This window comes from Macaca mulatta, chromosome 4 (genome assembly GCF_049350105.2).
Source record: "Macaca mulatta isolate MMU2019108-1 chromosome 4, T2T-MMU8v2.0, whole genome shotgun sequence".
NCBI lineage: Eukaryota > Metazoa > Chordata > Mammalia > Primates > Cercopithecidae > Macaca > Macaca mulatta.
Genome location: NC_133409.1, coordinates 177,179,348 through 177,198,499, shown reverse-complemented (window position 1 = coordinate 177,198,499; position 19,152 = coordinate 177,179,348). Strand labels below are relative to the sequence as shown.

Here is a 19,152-nt window from a genome sequence, read left to right as displayed (position 1 = left end):
TTTCAAACAATAACTTTTATTTTATACTTCTCTATACTTTGTAGCAAATCTTTTTTTGCTGAATTTAATTTATAATAAACTTTTTAAATTACATCTCTCTCTTTTTTTTTAAAATCAAGGCTCTTTTATGTCAAAATCTTTTTTTAGCTATATTTTAGATTAACATTTAACGTCCCCCCCTTGTGATCTATACCGTTGGATATTCAGGTATTACTGTGTGTGTAACATCTAAAACAAGAGGGAGGAGGGAAAATTAAAGGCAGTGAACTTGGACGGATGCATCAACAACAGCAGATAAAGCTAACCCCTCAGTGACCATAGCAGCCTGTCTTCTGGAAGCCTTGACTCTTACCCCAGAGATTTCCTCAGCCCCTTCCCTCTCTCCCTCCTATCCTCCAAACACAAAGCCAACAGTCCGTCCTTTCGCTTTTCTTGAGGAGAAATGTGCAGTGGAAATGATCAAAACAAGATACTGTGGAAGAACGACGTGAGCGTGAATTATTCACCGTATGTTTCGTCCGTGGACATCTCTCTTGAATTCATTCCCCTGGCCTTCTCCTCTCCTCGCCTTCCTATTAGGAGGAGCCCATCATTTTTCATGTTACTAGCATGATTAATATAGTAGGTGGCCCAGGGCCGTTCCTGAGATTCTTTTGCCAAACAAAAAAAAAAAAATTTAATAATAATAAAATTTAAAAATGGGGTGGGTTTGCCGTTTTCTTATTTGTGTGTGAAGACGGACTAAAGCTGAGGTCCGATTTTGGCTGTGCTTGCTTGCTCACTGATTGGTAACATTTGGCAAATAAAACACAAGAAATCAAACGAAATAAAAAGGAGAACCAGGATTTCCCACAATCCTATATGAGTGTTTTCAGCATCACAGAGAATCACAACGTCCCCAAAGAACGAATGGATCTTCCTCTCGATTTCCGGGAGCATGGAGTGAGTGTGAGTGGGCGCGTGGGGGGAGCTGGCCCCACGCTCAGAAGGAAAGCCAGGTCGCTAAAGCTGCCGAGAGAGAGACCAGGAGCACGGGGAGCGCCGGGAGCAGAGACCCCGCCGCCCCGTTGCCGCTGCCGCAGAGTTCGAATAAGCTGCCTTGGATGTTGAGGTTTTTGGATTCTTTTCTCAGTTTATCCCACATATCTTTCGCCCCTTCCTGGCAATCCGTAAGGGCTGTGACCGTGCAGCTGTGGAAATCCTCCCAGTATCTGGTGAGGAACAGAACAAAACAGAAGAAGCAGGTTCACTTGGGGCGCCGGGAGGACCCCGGGCCTGCACCCCTGCGCCTCCCCGCTCGCGGCCCCGCAAACTTCCCAGGGTGTCCCCTCCCTACCTTCTCTTCACCGCCCTGGCGTCTGGGCTGCGCAAGGTCGGGACTCGTGGGACCTCCGCCTACGCCAGAAGCGGCTGTCTAAAGCGGGGGTGGGGGGACGCCCCCTCCTGCCTGGTTTTCCCTTCCAGATGTGGGGAGAGGACTCGGCAGCCTGGAGCCGGGTCGTGCACCCGCTGCGGCGCGCTGGCACCTCGGCCTCCGCAAACAGATTGCTCGCCCTCCTCGGGGAAAGCTAGGAAAACAGTGCTAAGCCTCGCAAGCTGCCGCCCATTAATGCCTCTTAGCTTGCAAGACGGGTTACTAGCTCTGAGCACTGCCCTCCCCTCGGGGCTTCTTACATTCTCCTCCCCCAAGCCCCTTCGGTCTCCCTCCTTCTCCACGCCGCGGTACTCTCGCCTTCGCCCTCATTCTTTCCCTCCACCCACTACCTCTTCCTTTTGTTTTCCATTCTCCTTATTTTCCGTTTCTTTCTTTTTCCATTCCGACTGCTTTCCTCTCTTCTGTTCCCCACTTCCTCTTCCTCCTCCCCCCGGCCTGCCTCGATCCTCCTTGCTCTCCACAGTCCCCGGATCAGATTCGGCCTGGAGACTCCTGCCTGCCTCTCTTCTCCCCCGGCTCGGTGAGTGTTAGTGGCCAAGCACCTGGGGCCGGCTTCGTAGCCTTCATCTGCTCTTGCAAATCCCAGTGCCACAGGCCTGCGCGTTGGGTCCCTCCTCTTTCTCCCTCCCCAGTCTTTTCCGTGGGCTTGGGCCTCATGGGGCTTCCTCACCACAGTTTTCAGGGTGTAGCGCCAGCCCCCAAGGCCGGAACGGCGGGGAGGGCGTGGTGCCCACCGCTGCCAACCCTCGAGGACCCCCCCACATTCTGTCCTCCTCTGGCGGTCAGTTCCCGGAGACCGGCGCCCAACTCAACCACTTCCTCCTCCCAGGCTCAGCTCCTAGACCCGCCCCCACAACCTTCATCCAACCTGTCCCTTTTGATTGTCCCCCTTTCTTCTGAAAACCCAAAATAGATCCTGAGACTAAATATAATCCCAACCCGTGATCGATTCCTGGGGCGCTGTCTCCTTTCAGAGCTGGGTCGATCTGTGCCTCTCTGTAACTCCGGGCTGGTCCCCACCTTCCCTGAGCCTTGAGCACCAGGTTACCGGTGCCTGCCCTCCACACAGTTTGGTTGTATTTTCTCCTCTGTTTCCCTTCTGCTCGCTGGCCTGGACTGTAAGCACATTGAAGGCAGGCACTGTGTTAATTTATGAGTACTGGAGGGACACGGGGCTTCCAGGTTCCTCAACTTGTAATAAACAGCAATATTTGGACATTAGGAGGCCCAGGGAGGACAGCTTTCCTGCAGAGAGCCTGTGGAATCACCCCTGCTAAAGGATGCCTAAATTGCTCTTTTCTTTATACATGCCCAGATGGGGGCAGAGTCCTGAGGGACCTGGTAGAGAAGGATAGACTCTACCTGGGGCTGGGCAGAGGTGGGCTTCAGCTCCGTGTTGAGCAATCAGCTCCCCCAACTGAGTAGGGCCGGGACCTAGCCATGGCCTGTGACCTCAGGGAGGAGTTCTCACTTTCCTGTTTTCCAAGACAAAAGTTCTGCTTAAAATTAAAATAGCCTGGAATAAATAAGTTCCAGCAAATGACAGAGGATTCGGGAGCTGTTCTATATGCAACCTTTTCTTATCCTTATAGATACATTCTTATCCATCACGAGGCTTTTAGAATTAAATGCCTTTGTTCCTTTCATGATAGGAAAGCACTAGCCACTTAGCCGCTGTGGCTCCTAGTAGGCACTGGGGCATTTAGGAAACAGAGTAGCAAAATTGACACCCATTTAAGTTATCAAAGCCTAAACAAACATCCCTCCTTCCACCATTCCCTTTTGCCCCAGGTGGGGAGACAGGAGAGCCTTCACAGTATTACAAATGATGCCATAGAAAATGGTCACTCTAACCTCAGGGAATAAGGGGCATAACCTGCCTTGGCTTTACTGGAAGCGTTATTGTGGGGGTGGGGGAACACAGCTGTTTTTTGCAAAATAAAACAGTGTGTGTTGCAGAGGATGGGGGTGATTTCTAAGGTCTGCAGCAGCTAAATTGCTGCAGGTCCACTGCAGTAGTGCTCTGCTGGTTCCCTTATTGCTAGTGGGAGCAGTGCTTTCCAGCCAAGCTCTGAGAAAACACCACTGGGCCTGGCTATGGACTCCTACCCATCTCTCTTTACCTTTGAAGCTGTCCAGGTCTGGGGACACTGTGCCAATGTGCAAGGGGGCGAGGGAAACAAGGAGAGTGGCTATTCCAAACCTCGGAATCTGCTGTAAACTCAACAGCGACTATCACTGGACTACCACCTGGACTTACTCTTTTTGGGTAAAGTCACTGGCACACAATAAGACAGTGTTTCGGCCTGTCTGCTAGAAACAGGAAGGGGGACCCGTGTCTCCTTGCCTGTGCCGGCATTTCCTTGATGTGTATTACAGGGGCGTTATGTCGGGAGAAATGGACAGATGAGACGAGTGACTTTCCCTTCAGGCAAATGTAGTATTACCCCCAAACAATCCTCAAATCCAAACTAACTGTTCTTCAGAGAATACCTGGCTGGCTCGTTCACGCAAGAGAAAAGAATGATAAAGATTGCTACGAGGCAGAGAGATTTTGCAGCATCAAGAACCTGTAGCAACTCTTCAGGGCCCTTGCCCTGGGTCCCAGCACGTTGAGCATGCGCACCTCTGTGCAAGCCTGTGAGGCCGCGTAGAGCTGGGACTGGGTCTATGTTGAAGGATCCTCCCCTATATCCCACCCCGGGCTGTGGGATCCCCTTGGGAAGTGCAGGTTCTAACCCGGGGGCCTGGTCCTAGGCCTGGAGGTTGGAGCCAGAAGGCAAGAGTGAGCAGATTCGGATTCGCGCTGGCGCTGAACGCTGAGCGCAGGCGGGGAGGCTCGGCACTCTCCGACCTCAGTAGCTCCCTCAAAACCGAAGTCCAACCGGCCAGAAAGGACACTTACGTGCACACGGTCTTGATGTTCGTCTTGTCGTCCAGGCCCTGCGGGTAGTTGGCCATGCTGTCGCCCAGCTTGAGCAAACAGTCCGAAAAGCCCTTGAAGACCGCATCGCACTTGCCCGCTGCTCTCACGGCCTGCACCAGATACGCTGCGGGGAGGAGGGAACACCGGTCAGCAGCGCCACGACCCCGCCCTGCCGCCCCACTGCCCTTCCCTGTGCGACCCAGGCTCCGCGCGGCCTCGTTGCATCGGGCGGCCTCTCCCAGTACCCAGCCTTGGGGCGCGCCAGTGTTAAAGGTGAATGAAATACTTGACCCAGGAATGCCCGACCTGCGGCTAACGCTGCGACTAGTGCAGATTGTCGGTGCGTGAGCAGGTGTGGGTGGGTGGGAGGTAGGTGAGTCGATTCCTTTCCTCCAGCTCCCTCCCGCATCTCGCTCCATATCTTTTTCTGTTTCCATCGCCCCCTCTTCTCACCTCCCTCATCTCTTTTATTTCTCTTTCTCCTCACTGCCTCCTTCTTCTCCCAACACTTCCCCAGCAAGCCCTGTCACAGCTCTCACAATGCGATCTTCCATTTTGAGGTGACAGAAGGGGTCTCGGCTGCAGCGTGCGGGGGCGAGAACGGGGTGGGGAGACGGCAGGGCGTGGGGTCACGCAACTGAACCCAACGCCACATCACGCGAATAAGCCTCAGGCTTGGCGCTCTGTCCTTGGTGGGCGCTCAGCAAACGCTGCTGAATGAATGAACGAATATAGTCCCCGGAAGCCACCAGCAGTCACCGAAATGGATTGTTTCATTATAAAACCGATTGCCTACCGTGGACTCTATTCCGAGTAAGACCCTCGGATGCACCCTTTCCCGCCCCACTGGAAAGAGGGCAACCTAGGCGTCCTGAGACCTGGCGCGGGTGATGAGTGGTCTGGAGCGGAGAAGGCCAGAGGCCGGGCGGGGTCACGGATGAGTCTGCCCTGGTCGTCTCCGCAAAGGCCAGATCCCCGAACCTCGGGCCTCCTTCTCTCCTCCTCCTCTGTCAGTCACTCGGCTCCCCAGACACCCTTAACAACCCACCCACCCGCCAAAAAGCCAGCCTCCACTCCGGACAGCAGCGGGGAGAGGCTGTTCTTCTCCTGGTCCCAGCCTGGCTGCTGAAAGTGAGCTCGCCGCGGCCCGGGGCTCCTGGCCCCAGCTCAGGACTCCCTGCAGAGAGCGGGCAGGGATAAAAGCTGAGCGGCGGGAGGAGGAGGAGGAGGAGGAAACACAGGCCGCACGAAGGTCCAAGCCCCAAGCCCCTGACCTCTGGGCGGCCAAGCCCCGAGGCGCGGGACGGAGAGACAGGCACCAGGCTGCGGTCGCGCGGCTGTGGCCATCTCTTTCCACCCTGAGGCCGACGAACCCGGCTGGAAGCTGAGTGCCCAGCGGCCCAAAGCAGCCCGGGCGCGGGGAGGGCGCCAGGGAAACACAGCTTTAGGGCGGGGAAGAAAGGGTGAATCTCAGAATCGAAATTCGCACTGGCACCCACGACCCTGGGCTCCGGGCTGGTCCTCAGCCGCGTTCTGGCGGCTGGCTGCGTTTGTGTGTGAATGTGTCCCGGGAGGACCAGATACCTCACTCCCCCGTTCCCCCACGCGGGTCCCTGTCCCCGAGCGCCGGGCCAAACGCCGAAAAGGAAGGTGACCGAACCCGCAGCAGCTTCCGAGAACGTACCATTTGCAAAGAGCTGCAGGAAGAGCGAGGCGGGCCTTGCGCTTTTTAATCCGGAACGGGAAGCGCCGGGGAAGGGACCAAGGTTAACTTCGACCTCCCCTGGGGCAGATACGTAAACCTTCTTAAACCTCCGGGTTCACCTTACAGCGAAAATTAAGTACCCTGGCGACTATAATACTAACAAATCGAACACTCACGTAAAATCTTAAGAATAAGCGAATCTTTGTTCTGATAGAACTCGTTCAAAGTGGGAATACACTCCACACGTCTTCCTCTATAACGCATGTCAGAAATACAGCTTTGAAGCGAAGAAACGAAATAAAAAAGTCCAATCTCCCCGTCCACGTCTCTCCTCACCCCTTGCCTACACCCCCAAAACTCGGTAGCGAAAGAAACCCCTAAAATGCACTGACATTTTTTAAGGGGAATTGGGGCTCGCCGGGGGCGGGAGCTGTCTTGTCACGTTATCTTCCCAGGAGCTGCTGGAGAAGCCCCTGCACACCGCGCATGTGTGAGTGTGTGCGTGTGTAAAATAAGAAGTCGTGAACATTTCTGTCTTTTAAAACTGTGACTCCTTAGACTCTAGCCTTCTCTGGGAGGCCGGGAGGCTGCGCGCGGGACGGGTTTTGCAGGCGCACGCGTCCCAGCAGGTCGCAGCCCGTGTGTCCCTCGCTGTCCTTCCTGAACTCCGCTTAGGCGAGGCTCTGGCGGGTGACCCGGGCTCCTTCCCTGTCCTCTCTGCCGTCCCTTTCTTGTGCTGTTTTCGTCCGTTCATTCATTCGTTCGACATCTCATTCATTCCGAGTTTCCTCCTGCTGAGTCTTCTTTCGTGTCCACCACACTCTTCTACCTCCCCGCCCCCCAACCCCCACTTTTCTTGCCAAATGTCAATGATTTGGGACAGCTCTCAGCCATGAATTAATAAAGACCGAGGTTCTGGTGCAGGAAAGGGCAGACATTCGGGAACAAATACGCTCAATTTCAATTCCACAGCCAACAAATAGTCATTTTTGGACCGAGGTTAATGTGTCCAAAACGCGTCCCTCAGGCACGACCACCGTCTTTTTTTTTTTTTTTTTTTTTTTTTCCCCTCCAAACCTCTCAAAGTAAGGTTATTTCCTACCGGGAAAACAGAGTCCCAAACCTTGTCCGATTAAAATTTCTATCTCAAAAACAACCCTGTCTCCTGCTCTCTAAAGATTCAAAGGTTTGTTGCAAAATGCCACATTCACTTATTTCCAACATTTAAGACATTTGCTGCCATTAGAAATATTATTTATAGCAGCACTTTTCACTAATATCAAAGATTCAAAACAACCAGATTTAAACCATTGTCGTTTTTTAGAACTAAAGGAAAACACCAATATCCTGCATTCACACACGCTAAAATCCTTATAATGTTTCTGCAAAAGAAGATCAGATACTCAAAATCATGTCAGTTGCATAAAACCCCACTGTAAAGAATCCATTTTAATGTCTAGAGAACTCCAAACCTTGTTTTCCTTCACATTTCTTATGGAAAAAACATGTTATGCATTCTCCTTTCTAGTCCCAAACCAATTACCTAAAGCACCCCTCCCCCCAATACTGCAAGGATTTGTCTGCAAAGAATGCCACAGCCTGAACTGATAGGAGGCAACAATTCCGTTTCAGGAGTTTCTTTCTTTCCCCCCTGTTGTCCATTCTATTAATAACCTGCTTCACTTTCACTTTTAGGCCACGTTAATTAATGTTCTGACCCCGCGTCAGAGAAGAGGGTTTTCTAGTGCCCTCTTGTATATCTTTTCTTCATTCTGGATGGTAAAAATGTGAACTTTAAGAGACCCTTGACAGCGTAACTACGACTCAACATTCCTTAACATAAAATGGGGAGTAAATAAATCCTTCCACAACCAACCTCAAACAAACAAAAATAACAAACACCCGACATGACATATTCCAAATACTTCTTAACCCTTTCCTATATATATAATACAGACACCAATGTGTAAAGTAGCAGACAAATGCGCCTAGAAAAGTACATCTACGTAAATTTGGCTGAATTCATCCTCTTCAATGGTAAGCATATTAAAATATATGGTCTGGAGTTCCCTATCACTCTCGGTTTGCCCACCAGCAGGGTCTGCGGTAGCGGTGCAAACGCTGCAGCTAGGATATGGGGGGAGGAGGGGCGGGAGAATGACAAAGTTCTAAATGCAGCAGTCTGAGCCGTGGAATATCTTTGCTTTCTGCACATAAACTTTCCAGTCCTGGCTGCCTAGCCATTTTGTTCCTGCATTCACCTTTAGACTCTTCAAAATAATATCTTGCAGTATCGCAGGAGCCAGTACATTGCCCCAGAGCGCACCAAACCTGGTCTAAACCCAGAAAGGGAAACAAAAATGGATGTGTGCTTTGGGAAAAGGTGGAAAAAGACCCTGTCCAGAAAACGTCCGGTCGTACACATTTCCTGGCGAACATTTGGAATCTATAGCTTTAGGAAAAACCGATCTGGGACGCGCTAGTCCCCAGGAACTGATGCCCCCACCCTCGGGGGTTTGCCGGCTTCTCCGCACCCTGGGGCAGCTGCGGGCCCGCCAGTCCCCTTCCGCGCTTCGGGCCGGGGCAGGCTGCCTCCCGCCTCCAACCTCCAGCCGGGCTGAGCGGCCACTTACCTATTTGCACCGCGAGGATCAGTGAAATATATCTGCCGTTCAACTTAAGTCCCATCCTACGTTTAGTCAAACCATTTGCGACCGCAGACCTTTAAATAGTTAGTTTAGAGAACGCGGGGGAAAGCCGAAAAATAGGCATTGCCAACAAGTTCCGGGAGCGACAGAGACTTTATGCACGGGGAAGGCAGAGGGAGGAGAGAAAGAGAGGGAGCGAGGAAGAGACAGAAAGAGAGAGAGAGAGAGAGAGAGAGGCTGGGGGGGGGGGAGAGCTGGGAATGGTTCACTCCATTAGGAGGGGGCGGAGGAAGTACAGCCTCACGCCCACGAGCAGGCCTGACGTGGGGGATGACACGGAATGATTTTTTTTTTTTTTTAATATAGACACCTTGGTAGAGAATCGCCATTTATAGTCATCAGAAACTGGAATTAATCAGATATCTCCAATTAATGTGCGATCTGAATGAAATTTTGCCTCCCGGGGGTGACCACTTCCCTGTTATAGCGGTCACCCCTGCCTCTTCCTCGTTCCGGGGGCCCCCCCAACCCCGCTCCCTCCCTGCGCAGAACAGGGGCTCCCCCTCCCTTCCCCGCCAGGAGCTGGGGAGTCCTGGCGCGCCCACTCGATTGTTTCAACCTGCTCCCCCTCCTCCATCAGCACCACAGAGAATTCAGCCCTTTCTCTACGAAGCAGGGGGGTTTAAAGGAGCGGGAGAGGGAAAAACAGCTAAGCTGGCTCGATTAATTCGAAAGCCCTCCTCGGCCGCCCGCCCCCTGCGCTTGCCTACCCTCTTTTTCTCCAACCCAGCAGCTGAGCTCTGGGCGCAGCCTGCAGCGCGTGAGCACGCAGCCCGGCCCCCCGCACGAGCACACACACACACACTCACACACGCGCGCGCGCACACCCGCCAGCCGCGCCGAGCGCCCCCATGCCCGCCCGCACACAAGGCATGCGAGCGCGCGCACACGCCCAGGCCCCGGGGGTTTGGTTTGCACACGTGGGACCCCAGAAATATACACCGAATGTCCTCTGTGAATTTTACCACCTCTGACGCCCCAGCGGGCCACAGGCCTTTTCAAGGGACACAGCGACACCTGTTTTAGGGGGCGAGTAGGGCACCGGGGAAGGAGTCTCTGATACGACAATTTTCGGATACTAGTGATTTACCAATCGACTCTCAGCGCTTTAGGAAATTTCCAAGGCAAGCGCTAGTGTGCGGACTTCTTTCTAATCTTGATGCGCCTCTTGGGGTTATTTGTTGGGCTACACACACACGTACCCACACGCACACACGTATATCACGTACGCACACGCACACCCGGACCCACACACACCTGCACTGTCTTTTGATGCTCGGCACAGACCCTGCGTGGGTGTTGCCTACCCTGCAACAGAATACTTCTGCAGCTGGGTTTGCGCTCGGTGCAAGGTGCTATCGACCACAGCTTGAGTCAAAATCGAAAAATTAACAGGGCTCTTTCCTTTCTAAACGACTTTAAGCTCTGGTTTTCTTCCCTTCTTCTGCACCAAACAGAAAAACAGAAGTCTAAATTGTAGCGTCTTTAATAAAATGCTAAAGAAGGCATTGGCCAACTTTAATCCTTAAGCCTGTGGAGAGAGAAAAATGAAAACGACCCCCAAAATTTTGCCAAACTACACTAGAGGACGTCAAGCTGTCAAACTGTAGAAACGCAAACGTATTAAGGAGAAGCATTGAATTTGCTTCTCCAGGCAGCGTGCCCTCCAGGGCCAAATTTTTCGTCCCCATACTCAGACATTTGGAGATGCATAGACAGAGAAAGGGGGAGAAAGGTGCAAAATAACGGGGGTAGGACAGGCTATGGAGGGTAAGGAGCTGAGGGGGAGCCGCGGGGGTCCTATTGCAGCACTTGGCGACGTGAGGTGTCTGCAATGTGCGGCTTCTTACCCACGTCCCGCGGGAGCCGCAGACTCCCAGGCAGCCGCCCTGGCCCTGGAGGCGGAGCCACGTCGCCCCGCCCTGGTTATGTCACCCGCCTGCGGGCGGGGCGGTTGGGGGCTCGCCTTCCGGCGTTCAGGGGCACAGTGGTGGCCCCGGGTGTTTCCTTTCCCCGAGCTCGGAGGCTCCGGGAAGAACCGAAAACGTGGGCGGACAGGGGGCGGGGCGGGGGCTGGTGGCGAGAGGGGGGCGTTTCTCGGACCCGCCCCCGACGTCTTCCAATGGCAGGGCAGGAGGCTTTCCGAGGGGCGGAGCCTCAGGGGGGTTGCCACGCGGCCCTGCCCACGGCTCCGCCCCGCCCCCTCGGGGTTCCGCGTGGGGCCGGCCCAGCTTTTGGGGACCTGGGCACCAGCTGAGGGTCCTCCACCTTGCTCAGCCTCGTGCAGAGCCCAGGCTTGGGGGTGGCTTAAGGTTTTTTGCCCTCAATGTCCTTGCCTTCCTCCTGCTTATCCACCTGGGATCTTTTCAACATCATTTTCTGGGATCCTCTCCAACCCCTCCCCTATAACTCTGAGTGTGGGGCGCTGGGGATGTGGAGTAGGCAGGGCTGAGGGCCTCAAAGAAGCGGGTCAACCCTCGCGCGTGCGCACTGCCGCCGGCGCCGCGCCCCGGGCCAGTCCAGATCTTGCCCTTGGGACGTGGCTGCGCCGCACCGCCCTACCCCGGGAGGGAACCCCCGCTGACTTTTTCCTCTCTTCGCTTTCTTCCCCAGGCGTCCCAACCTCCCCTCATGGGCGTGAGTCTTTTTTAAAGTGAAGAAGAGAGAAGCGAACAGAGTTAGTACTCTACACAAATGATTTTCCGGGTAGATAGATGCACATGATATTTTCTTTTTAAAAAATTTCTTATCTTTTAAATTACAGGTCGTTCTGCAGTTAAGGTTCCATGCAGGGTTGATTCTTCGTAGTTCTTTAATTAAAGGATATTGCAGTTCATGGTTGTCAACGCATGCTGTCTGGGAACGGTAGCATCCATGGTTGGAGGTGGCTTTGGAGAACGTTCCCTCCTTTATCAATGTGAAAAGCTCATCTCACATCATATTTGAGGTTGAAGGTGCAGTGGAAAGAGCAGTGAACGGGGGCAGGGAAACCCAGCTCACAGGCTGACCCCCCACACTTTGGAAAATGAAGAAGAGTGGACTATGAAGTATTTTCCAAGGCTGTTTTCACCTTTGAAATTTTGTGAACTAAGGATTTTCTAGAATTCTGTGAATGGGATTAGGAGTGGAAATTCACAATCCAAAGAATAAAATCCGTGCTAGAGTGCTTGTTATAAGCCACCTTCTTGCAAAGAACGTATTTCCTTTTGATAAGCAATTTTGTTTAAAGAAACAAATACAGTTCAGGAGAGGGAAAAAGTCATAGGTGCTGTTTGGGTCTGCATGTTGAATTGAGCCAAAGTAACCCCCAAAAGTAAGTCTGCATAATTAAGGCAATAAATCTGCAAAACTCCTTATCCCTAGAACAGCCAGAAAGAGACTCTGTCTAATTTTAAGCCTGGTGGGGACCAACTTCCTTTCTCAGTTCATGCCACTACAGCCCCAGTCTGGATGAGCAGTATGCCAGTTGATTCCCCAACTCCTGCTATGAATCCATCATAGGTCGGCTTTCCAGAAACTGCCATCTCGACAAACAGCCCTTTGAAATTATTTGCAAAAGCAGTTGTCGAGGCCACTGGGAAATTCCATCTTTGTATTCTAGGTCAGAAAAAAATCTGCTGCTCTATTAGAACAGATTGGTCTAGCAATACATCTCTCTCATAAATTTAGTCAGCCATTTAAATATCTTCAGCTAAAACTTTAATCAAAATGTGAATTTATATGTACATAACTCTTTTCATTAAAATGATAAAAACTATACCGTATTTAAACAATCATATAGATTACGAGAGGAAGGAGATTTTCGTGGAGGTATGTACATTGGTAGAGGTCCCAATAAAATCTACTTCGGGAGGCCTGGGTCTACCCTTGCATCTGTGACTTGGTAAGGGGTTTTTTTTCACTCTCTGGTCTTGAGACTCTTTACAAAATTAAGATGAAAGTTAATCACACTTCTACATTTCAAATATAGCATTTGCTCCTGGAATTCAAATTTCTGCATTAAAATCAAGTTCCATTTTTTAATTTTTTTTTTTTTTTGAAACAAAGTCTTGCTCTGTCACTCAGGCTGGAGTGCAATGGCATGACCTCAGCTCACTGCAACCTCTGCCTCCTGGGTTCAGTTAGTTGAAACTTGAAGGCTTTGCGGGCCGGGCGCGGTGGCTCATGCCTATAATCCCAGCACTTTGGGAGGCCGAGGCAGGTGGATGACCTGAGGTCAGGAGTTCAAGAGCAGCCTGGCCAACATGGCGAAAACCCATTTCTACAAAAAATACAAAAATTAGCTAGGCGTGGTTGTGGGCGCCTATAATCCCAGCTACTTAGGAGGCTGACAGAGGAGAATCACTTGAACCCTGGAGGCAGAGGTTGCAGTGAGCTGAGGTCACGCCATTGCACTCCAGCCTAAGTAACAAAGCAAGAATTCGTCTAAAAAAAAAAAAAATTAAAAAATGGAACTTGATTTTAATGCAGAAATTTGAATTCCAGAAGCAAATGCTATATTTGAAATGTACAAGTGTGATTAACTTTCATCTTAAAAATAAATACTTTATTTAAAACAAATCGACATTTTTATTATGAAATATACACACAGAACAATGCACAAAACAAGCATGCACAATTCATTGATTTATGACAAAGGGAATGCCTATGTGGTCCCCACTCACACTGAAACAACTGGAAGAGGCATGACAACTACATGCAACCTATATTCCTGGATACGATTGTAGACAAGAAAAGATAGAGATATTGTTGGAACAGCCAGCAAAATTTAAATGAAGTCTGTGAAGTAGGCATTAGTTTTGCACCAATGTCGATTTCCTGATTAGAGAATTGTATGCTGATTATAGAAGAAAGTGTCCTTGTTTGGGGCAACGTATACTAAAGTTTTTAGAGTGACAAGACATCATACCTGTAGCTTGCTCTTAAAAGGTTCAGAAAAAGGAATACTGCTAATGGGGATAAATACAAAGCAATGGAATACACGTAGCAAAATGCTACTAACTGGTGACTATCTAGGTAAAAGGGTATGCAAGTTCTTTGCATTGTTCCAGCATTTTTTCTTTAGGTTGAAAGTCATTTCGAAATAAATCATTTGAAAAAAACATCAACTCCAGGTGGGTTAAGGACCTAAATAGTCAAAAGCTTTGAAATACAAAGTGAAGCACTCAGGTGAATAGTTTTAAATCTTTTAAAAAGCATGAATTGAAAAAGATTGATAAATTTGATCAGAATTATTGAAAAACTTTTGTCTGTAAAGTAATATGTTAAAGTAAATGAAAGAGCAAATGACAAACTCATAAAAATTGGTCTCAAGAGCTGAAGAACTTACCAAACCTATTTTGTTTTAAAGAACACACACACACATGCACACACACACACACACACACCCAAAATAAGTTTCACAGAAGAAAAATCATATATGATTTATTCCAGAAATATGGTCCAAACTGGTTTAATATTCCAAAATTACAGTGTGTCCCAGTCTTTCATGTCCTGGATGCTTTCAGGGATTGCAGGGCTTACATTCTATGATAACCTTACTGTGGTTCATCTGATTTTTCCTCATGACCATCCTCAGACCCTGAAAATCAGGATGGGATTACCTCAGAGACAAAGCTGTGTTCTTTTCAACACATCTCATTGGGATGAATTATGTCACATTGACCCGTTTCGCCACAGGTGATGTTAACTTGGTTTGGTGTCTGCCAGGTTTCTCTTCCTTAAATTCACAGTCTCCCCCTTTTGTAACCGTATGTGGAAATAATTTGTATTTGGAAGTGTTCTGGGATTATGCAGATATCCTAGCCCTCATCAACTCCCCCACCCTACAGCCTTGGCATCTAGTCATCACTCCAGTGTGAATCAACCACATCTATAGTGGTTTCCAAATGGTGGTTCCTCACTGCTTTTAAATGTATTATTTGGCATTTGACTGTAAGGACGAGCTTTCTTTGTTCATTTATTTATTTCTTTGTTTGTATCAGTAGAAACTCATAGATTTCTGTTTTATTTAATGTGCTGTGGTCCATTCTTATTATTTTGATGCTTATATTTTTCCCTATTTAGCTAGTAGGAGCCCTGCCAGCTGATTTCTGTGTTCTTTTGGTGTATCTTGATTGTTCATTGAGAATTCTTACTTTTTGATGCAAAAAAATATTCTAGGTTCATTTTATCCTGACCTAGCCCTGGGTCATTTCTCCAAAAGTTTCAAAAACAAAGTTTAGACCCTGGTAGTGCTCATCGCTACCAGTGTGTCATGGTTCTGGGCCCTCTCAGAAGATAGAAGTAGGAATACAAACATGTATATGTTCCTACCCCCTCACCCCCTCTCAGAAGATAGAGATGCACATGTTCCAACCCACTCCACACACTTCTTTATTTCAATACCTGGAAAAGATATTATAAAACTGAGTTTATGTGGGTACTTTGTCTATTGGTCAAAGCCACTACCCAATGACCACACGTTATAACACCCCCTGTCACCTCAAGGATTCTCAAAGTTTTCTTATCAGTTTCTTCAGGGTTGACCTTGGGGTTGGGACCAGCAGCTCACCTGTCCAGGACTGTAATATTCTGGTTATCATTTTGATATTAATTTACAGCTAAATTGAAGTGTAGTTAGAAACTATATGTTGCATGATTTCAACTATTTTTTGGGAACAATTTTTGGTGTATTTTAAAAGAATATGTTTTCTATAATTTTTGGTTTTAGCATTTTTTGAATATTGTTAGGTCAAGTTTACTGATTATGTTTTCAAATATTCCATATCTGTACTGACTTTCTATGTATTCACTTTTTCAGTTACTGAGAGCTTTGTTGAAAATATAATGATTTTGGATTTGTCTATTTTTTCTTTCAGTTTGGTTAACTTTTGTTTTATATTAGATGCCTACAAATTTAGAATTTTATAACTTCCTCTTGAATCTAACCTTCTATTATCATTAAGTTTCTATCTTTATGAATACTTTTTACCCTAAAGTCTACTTTTGTTTCTAATATCAATATAACTATCCAAGTTTTTGGGGGGCAGAGTGTTTGTGTGATATATATCTTTCTCCATCGTTTTACTTACAAACCATCTGTATTCTTTTATTTTAGATAATTCTTGCAAACAGCACATCCTTCAAAAAAACTCAATCAGGGTCAGACGCAGTGGCCCATGCCTGTAATCCCAGTATTTTAGGAGGTCGGGCAGGTGGATCACTTGAGATCAAGAGTTCGAGACCAGCCTGGTCAACATAGCAAAACCCCATCTCTATTAAAAATACAAAAATTAACTGGATGTGGTGGCACATGCCTGTAATCTCGGCTACTCAAGAGGCTGAGACATGAGAATCTCTTGAAGCTGGGAGGTGGAGGTTACAGTGAGCCAAGATTACACTACTGCACTCCAGCCTAGGTGACAAAGTGAGACTCTGTCTTAAAAACAAACAAACAAACCAAAACAGTCAGACAATCTTTGCCTTTGAATTGTAGCACTTAGTGCGTTTATATCTAACTACCAATATATTTGGGTTTAAATCTACCACCTCGTCATGTACTTTCTGTTTGTCTCATCTGTTCTATGTTTCTTTTTATCTTTTCCATTGCTTGTTTTTGGACTGATTATCTTTTATAACTCCATCTCCTCCCTCTATAATCCTGGCAGTCACGTACCCTTTTACTAGGTTTGAGGAACCCTATAAATTACAGCATATGTTTTAAATTTATCAGAGTCTAGTATGTATTATCCTGTTGTTGGAAAATGCAATAATTTTTTAAACTATAACTTCATTTGCTGTCTATTCAGGTTTATATACTATCATTTTTGTGCGTTTTACTTCTTTGTACATTTAAGACCTAATGGGGCATTGTTATTATTGTTTTATACATTTAGTATTTATTCATATTTATCTACATATTTATTGACATATTTACCATTTTTTTTTTGTTCATTCCTTCTTGCATCTCACAGCTTCCATGTGGGTCCCTTTTTACCTGGTGAAGGCTTTCAAGTAACAGTTGTTTGTATAAACGTGGCTTTTACTATTATCCTTGAATTATATTTTCCTCAAATATCCTTCATGGTACTTGATTCTAGGTTGTCAGTTTCTTTCAGCACTTAAAAAATATCTCATTATCTGTTGGTTTCTGTTTTTTTTTTTTTTTTTCTGTCGAGAAGTCAGTTATCATTTCTAATTGTTATTCTTTTGAAGACAATTAATCTTCATTCTTTTGCTACAATTACATTTTTTCATTTTTGGTTTTCAGCTATTTTATCATTATGTACTTGATGTGGAACATTTTTTAATAAGTTTTTTCTTTTCTTTTCTTTTTTTTAGAAATGAGGTCTTACTCTGTCACCCAGGCTGTAGCACAGTGGATCATAGCTCACTGCATCCTTGAACTCTTCAGCTCAAGCAATCCTCCTACCTCAGTTTACCAAGTAGCTGGGATTACGGGTGGAGCCGTTGCATCTGGCTGGAGTGAATTTTTAAAAATAATTTGTCTGTTTCGGGTCTTAAGACATTTTGAATCACTGGTTTAATACCATTATCTCTTCAATTATTTCTTCTTTTCCAATTACACGCTACTAGACATTCTCATTGTATTTTTTCAGTTCTAATTTTATTTTATTTTCCCCAGCTTTATTGAGGAATGATTGATGAAAACTGTATATCTTTATTGTGTATGATGCAGTGTTTTGATATAGGTACACATTATAAAATTATTTATCCCAATCAAGCTAATTAACATATTAATCACTTCACAGGGTTACCTTTTTTGTGGTGAGAACATTTAAGATCTACTGTCTTAGCAAATGTCAAGAAGACAGTATAATATTATTAACTATAGTCACCATGCTGTCACAATAGGCCTCCAGAACTTATTCATCTTGCATAACTGAAATTTTGTACATTTTGACCAACATGGTCACCCCATTCCCTTCCACAGAAGCCCCTGCCAAACACCATTCTCCTGTCTGCTTCTATGAGTTTGACCTCATAGAGGTCACATGTAAAGGAGAACATGAAGTATTTGACTCATTTCACTTAGTGCAATGTCCTGCAAGTTCAACCATGTTGTCACAGGTGGCAGGATTTTCTTCCTTTTTAGTGCGGTATAATATTCCATTATATATACACATACACACACAAACACATACAGGCACACCACAGTTTCTTTATCAATTCATCTCTTGGTAGACACTTAGATAGGTTGCATATCTTGGCTCTTATGATTGATGCCGCAATGAACTTGGGAGTATTTTGAGAGGCTTATTTTATTTCCTTGGGATATATACCCAGAAGTGAAATTGTTGGATCATATGATACTTCTATTTTTATTTTTTGAGCAACCTCCATACTGCTTTCCATAATGACTGTACAAATTTACGTGTCCACTAGCAGTGTACAAGGGTTCCCTTTTCTTCACATATTTGCCAACACTTGTTACATTTTGTCTTTTCGATAGTAGCCATTCTAACAGATAAGGTGTAAGGCAATATCTCATTGTGGTTTCGATTTGCATTTCTCTAATGATTAGTGATGTTAAGCATTTTTTCATATACCTGTTGGCCATTTTGTATGTCATCTTTTGAGAAATGTCTATTCAGGTCCTTTGTCTCTGTTTAAATTGAGTTGTTTGTTTTCTTGATCTTGAGTTGTTTGAGTTTGTTACATATTTTGGATATTAACCCCTTATCAGATGTATGGTTTGCAAATATTGTCTCCCATTCTGTAGGTTGTTCATACACTTCATGTTTCCATTGCTGTGCAGAAGCTTTTTAGTTTGATGCAATCCTACTTGTCTATTTCTGCTTTTGTTGCCTGGGCTTTCGGAGTCATATCAAAAAAATATATCATTGCCCAGAACACTGTCAAGGAGAATTTTTCTTATGTTTTATTCTAGTAGATTTACTGTTTCAGGTCTTATGTTTAAGTCTTTAATCCATTTTGAGTTGATTCTTGTAGATAGTGTGAGATAGGGGTCCAGTTTCATTCTTCTGAATGTGGATATACAATTTCCTTACTACGATTTATTTAAGTGATTATCCTTATCCCATTGTGAGTTCTTGGCACCTTTGTTGAAGATCAACTGGCAGTAAATGAGTGGATTTATTTCTGGACTGTCTACTCTGTTCCACTGATTTATATTTATATTTTTATGCCAGTTCAATACTGTTTTGATTACTATGGTTTTGTAGTATATTTTGAAATCAGGTAGTGTGGTGCCTCCAGCTTTGTTTTTCTTGCCCAAGATTGCTTTGTCTATTCTGGGTCTTTTGTGGTTCCTTTTCAATGTGTCTTGTGTCTTCTATATGTCTTACCCTCTGTTTCATATTTCCCATCCTTTTGTTTTACCATGTCTCCTTCTGGATATCTTCTTTTGTCATTT

The 19,152-nt window shown here is 46.7% G+C and overlaps 1 protein-coding gene across 4 annotated transcripts; it reads right to left on the bottom strand.

Annotated features, from left to right (window-relative positions):
• On the bottom strand, positions 1-9,572 carry NRN1 (neuritin 1). 4 transcript variants are annotated; one of them, NM_001194743.2, is given in 4 exon segments: positions 1-1,211; positions 4,341-4,485; positions 8,700-8,788; positions 9,485-9,572. In NM_001194743.2, coding segments are annotated over 3 exon segments (429 nt in total). In that variant the 5' UTR covers positions 8,755-8,788; positions 9,485-9,572; the 3' UTR covers positions 1-982.
• Between the last annotated feature and the right edge of the window lie 9,580 nt (positions 9,573-19,152).

What these genes read in the sequence shown, in the direction of transcription:
- NRN1 (XM_077999170.1), bottom strand. Translation starts at nt 8,754, where the DNA reads ATGGGACTTAAGTTGAACGGCAGATATATTTCACTGATCCTCGCGGTG. An exon ending in GGGCCCGCAGCTGCCCCAGG is followed by an intron (nt 4,486 to 8,600) that starts GTGCGGAGAAGC and finishes TCCTCCCCGCAG; the next exon opens with CGTATCTGGTGCAGGCCGTG. An exon ending in AACATCAAGACCGTGTGCAC is followed by an intron (nt 1,212 to 4,340) that starts GTAAGTGTCCTT and finishes GTTCCTCACCAG; the next exon opens with ATACTGGGAGGATTTCCACA.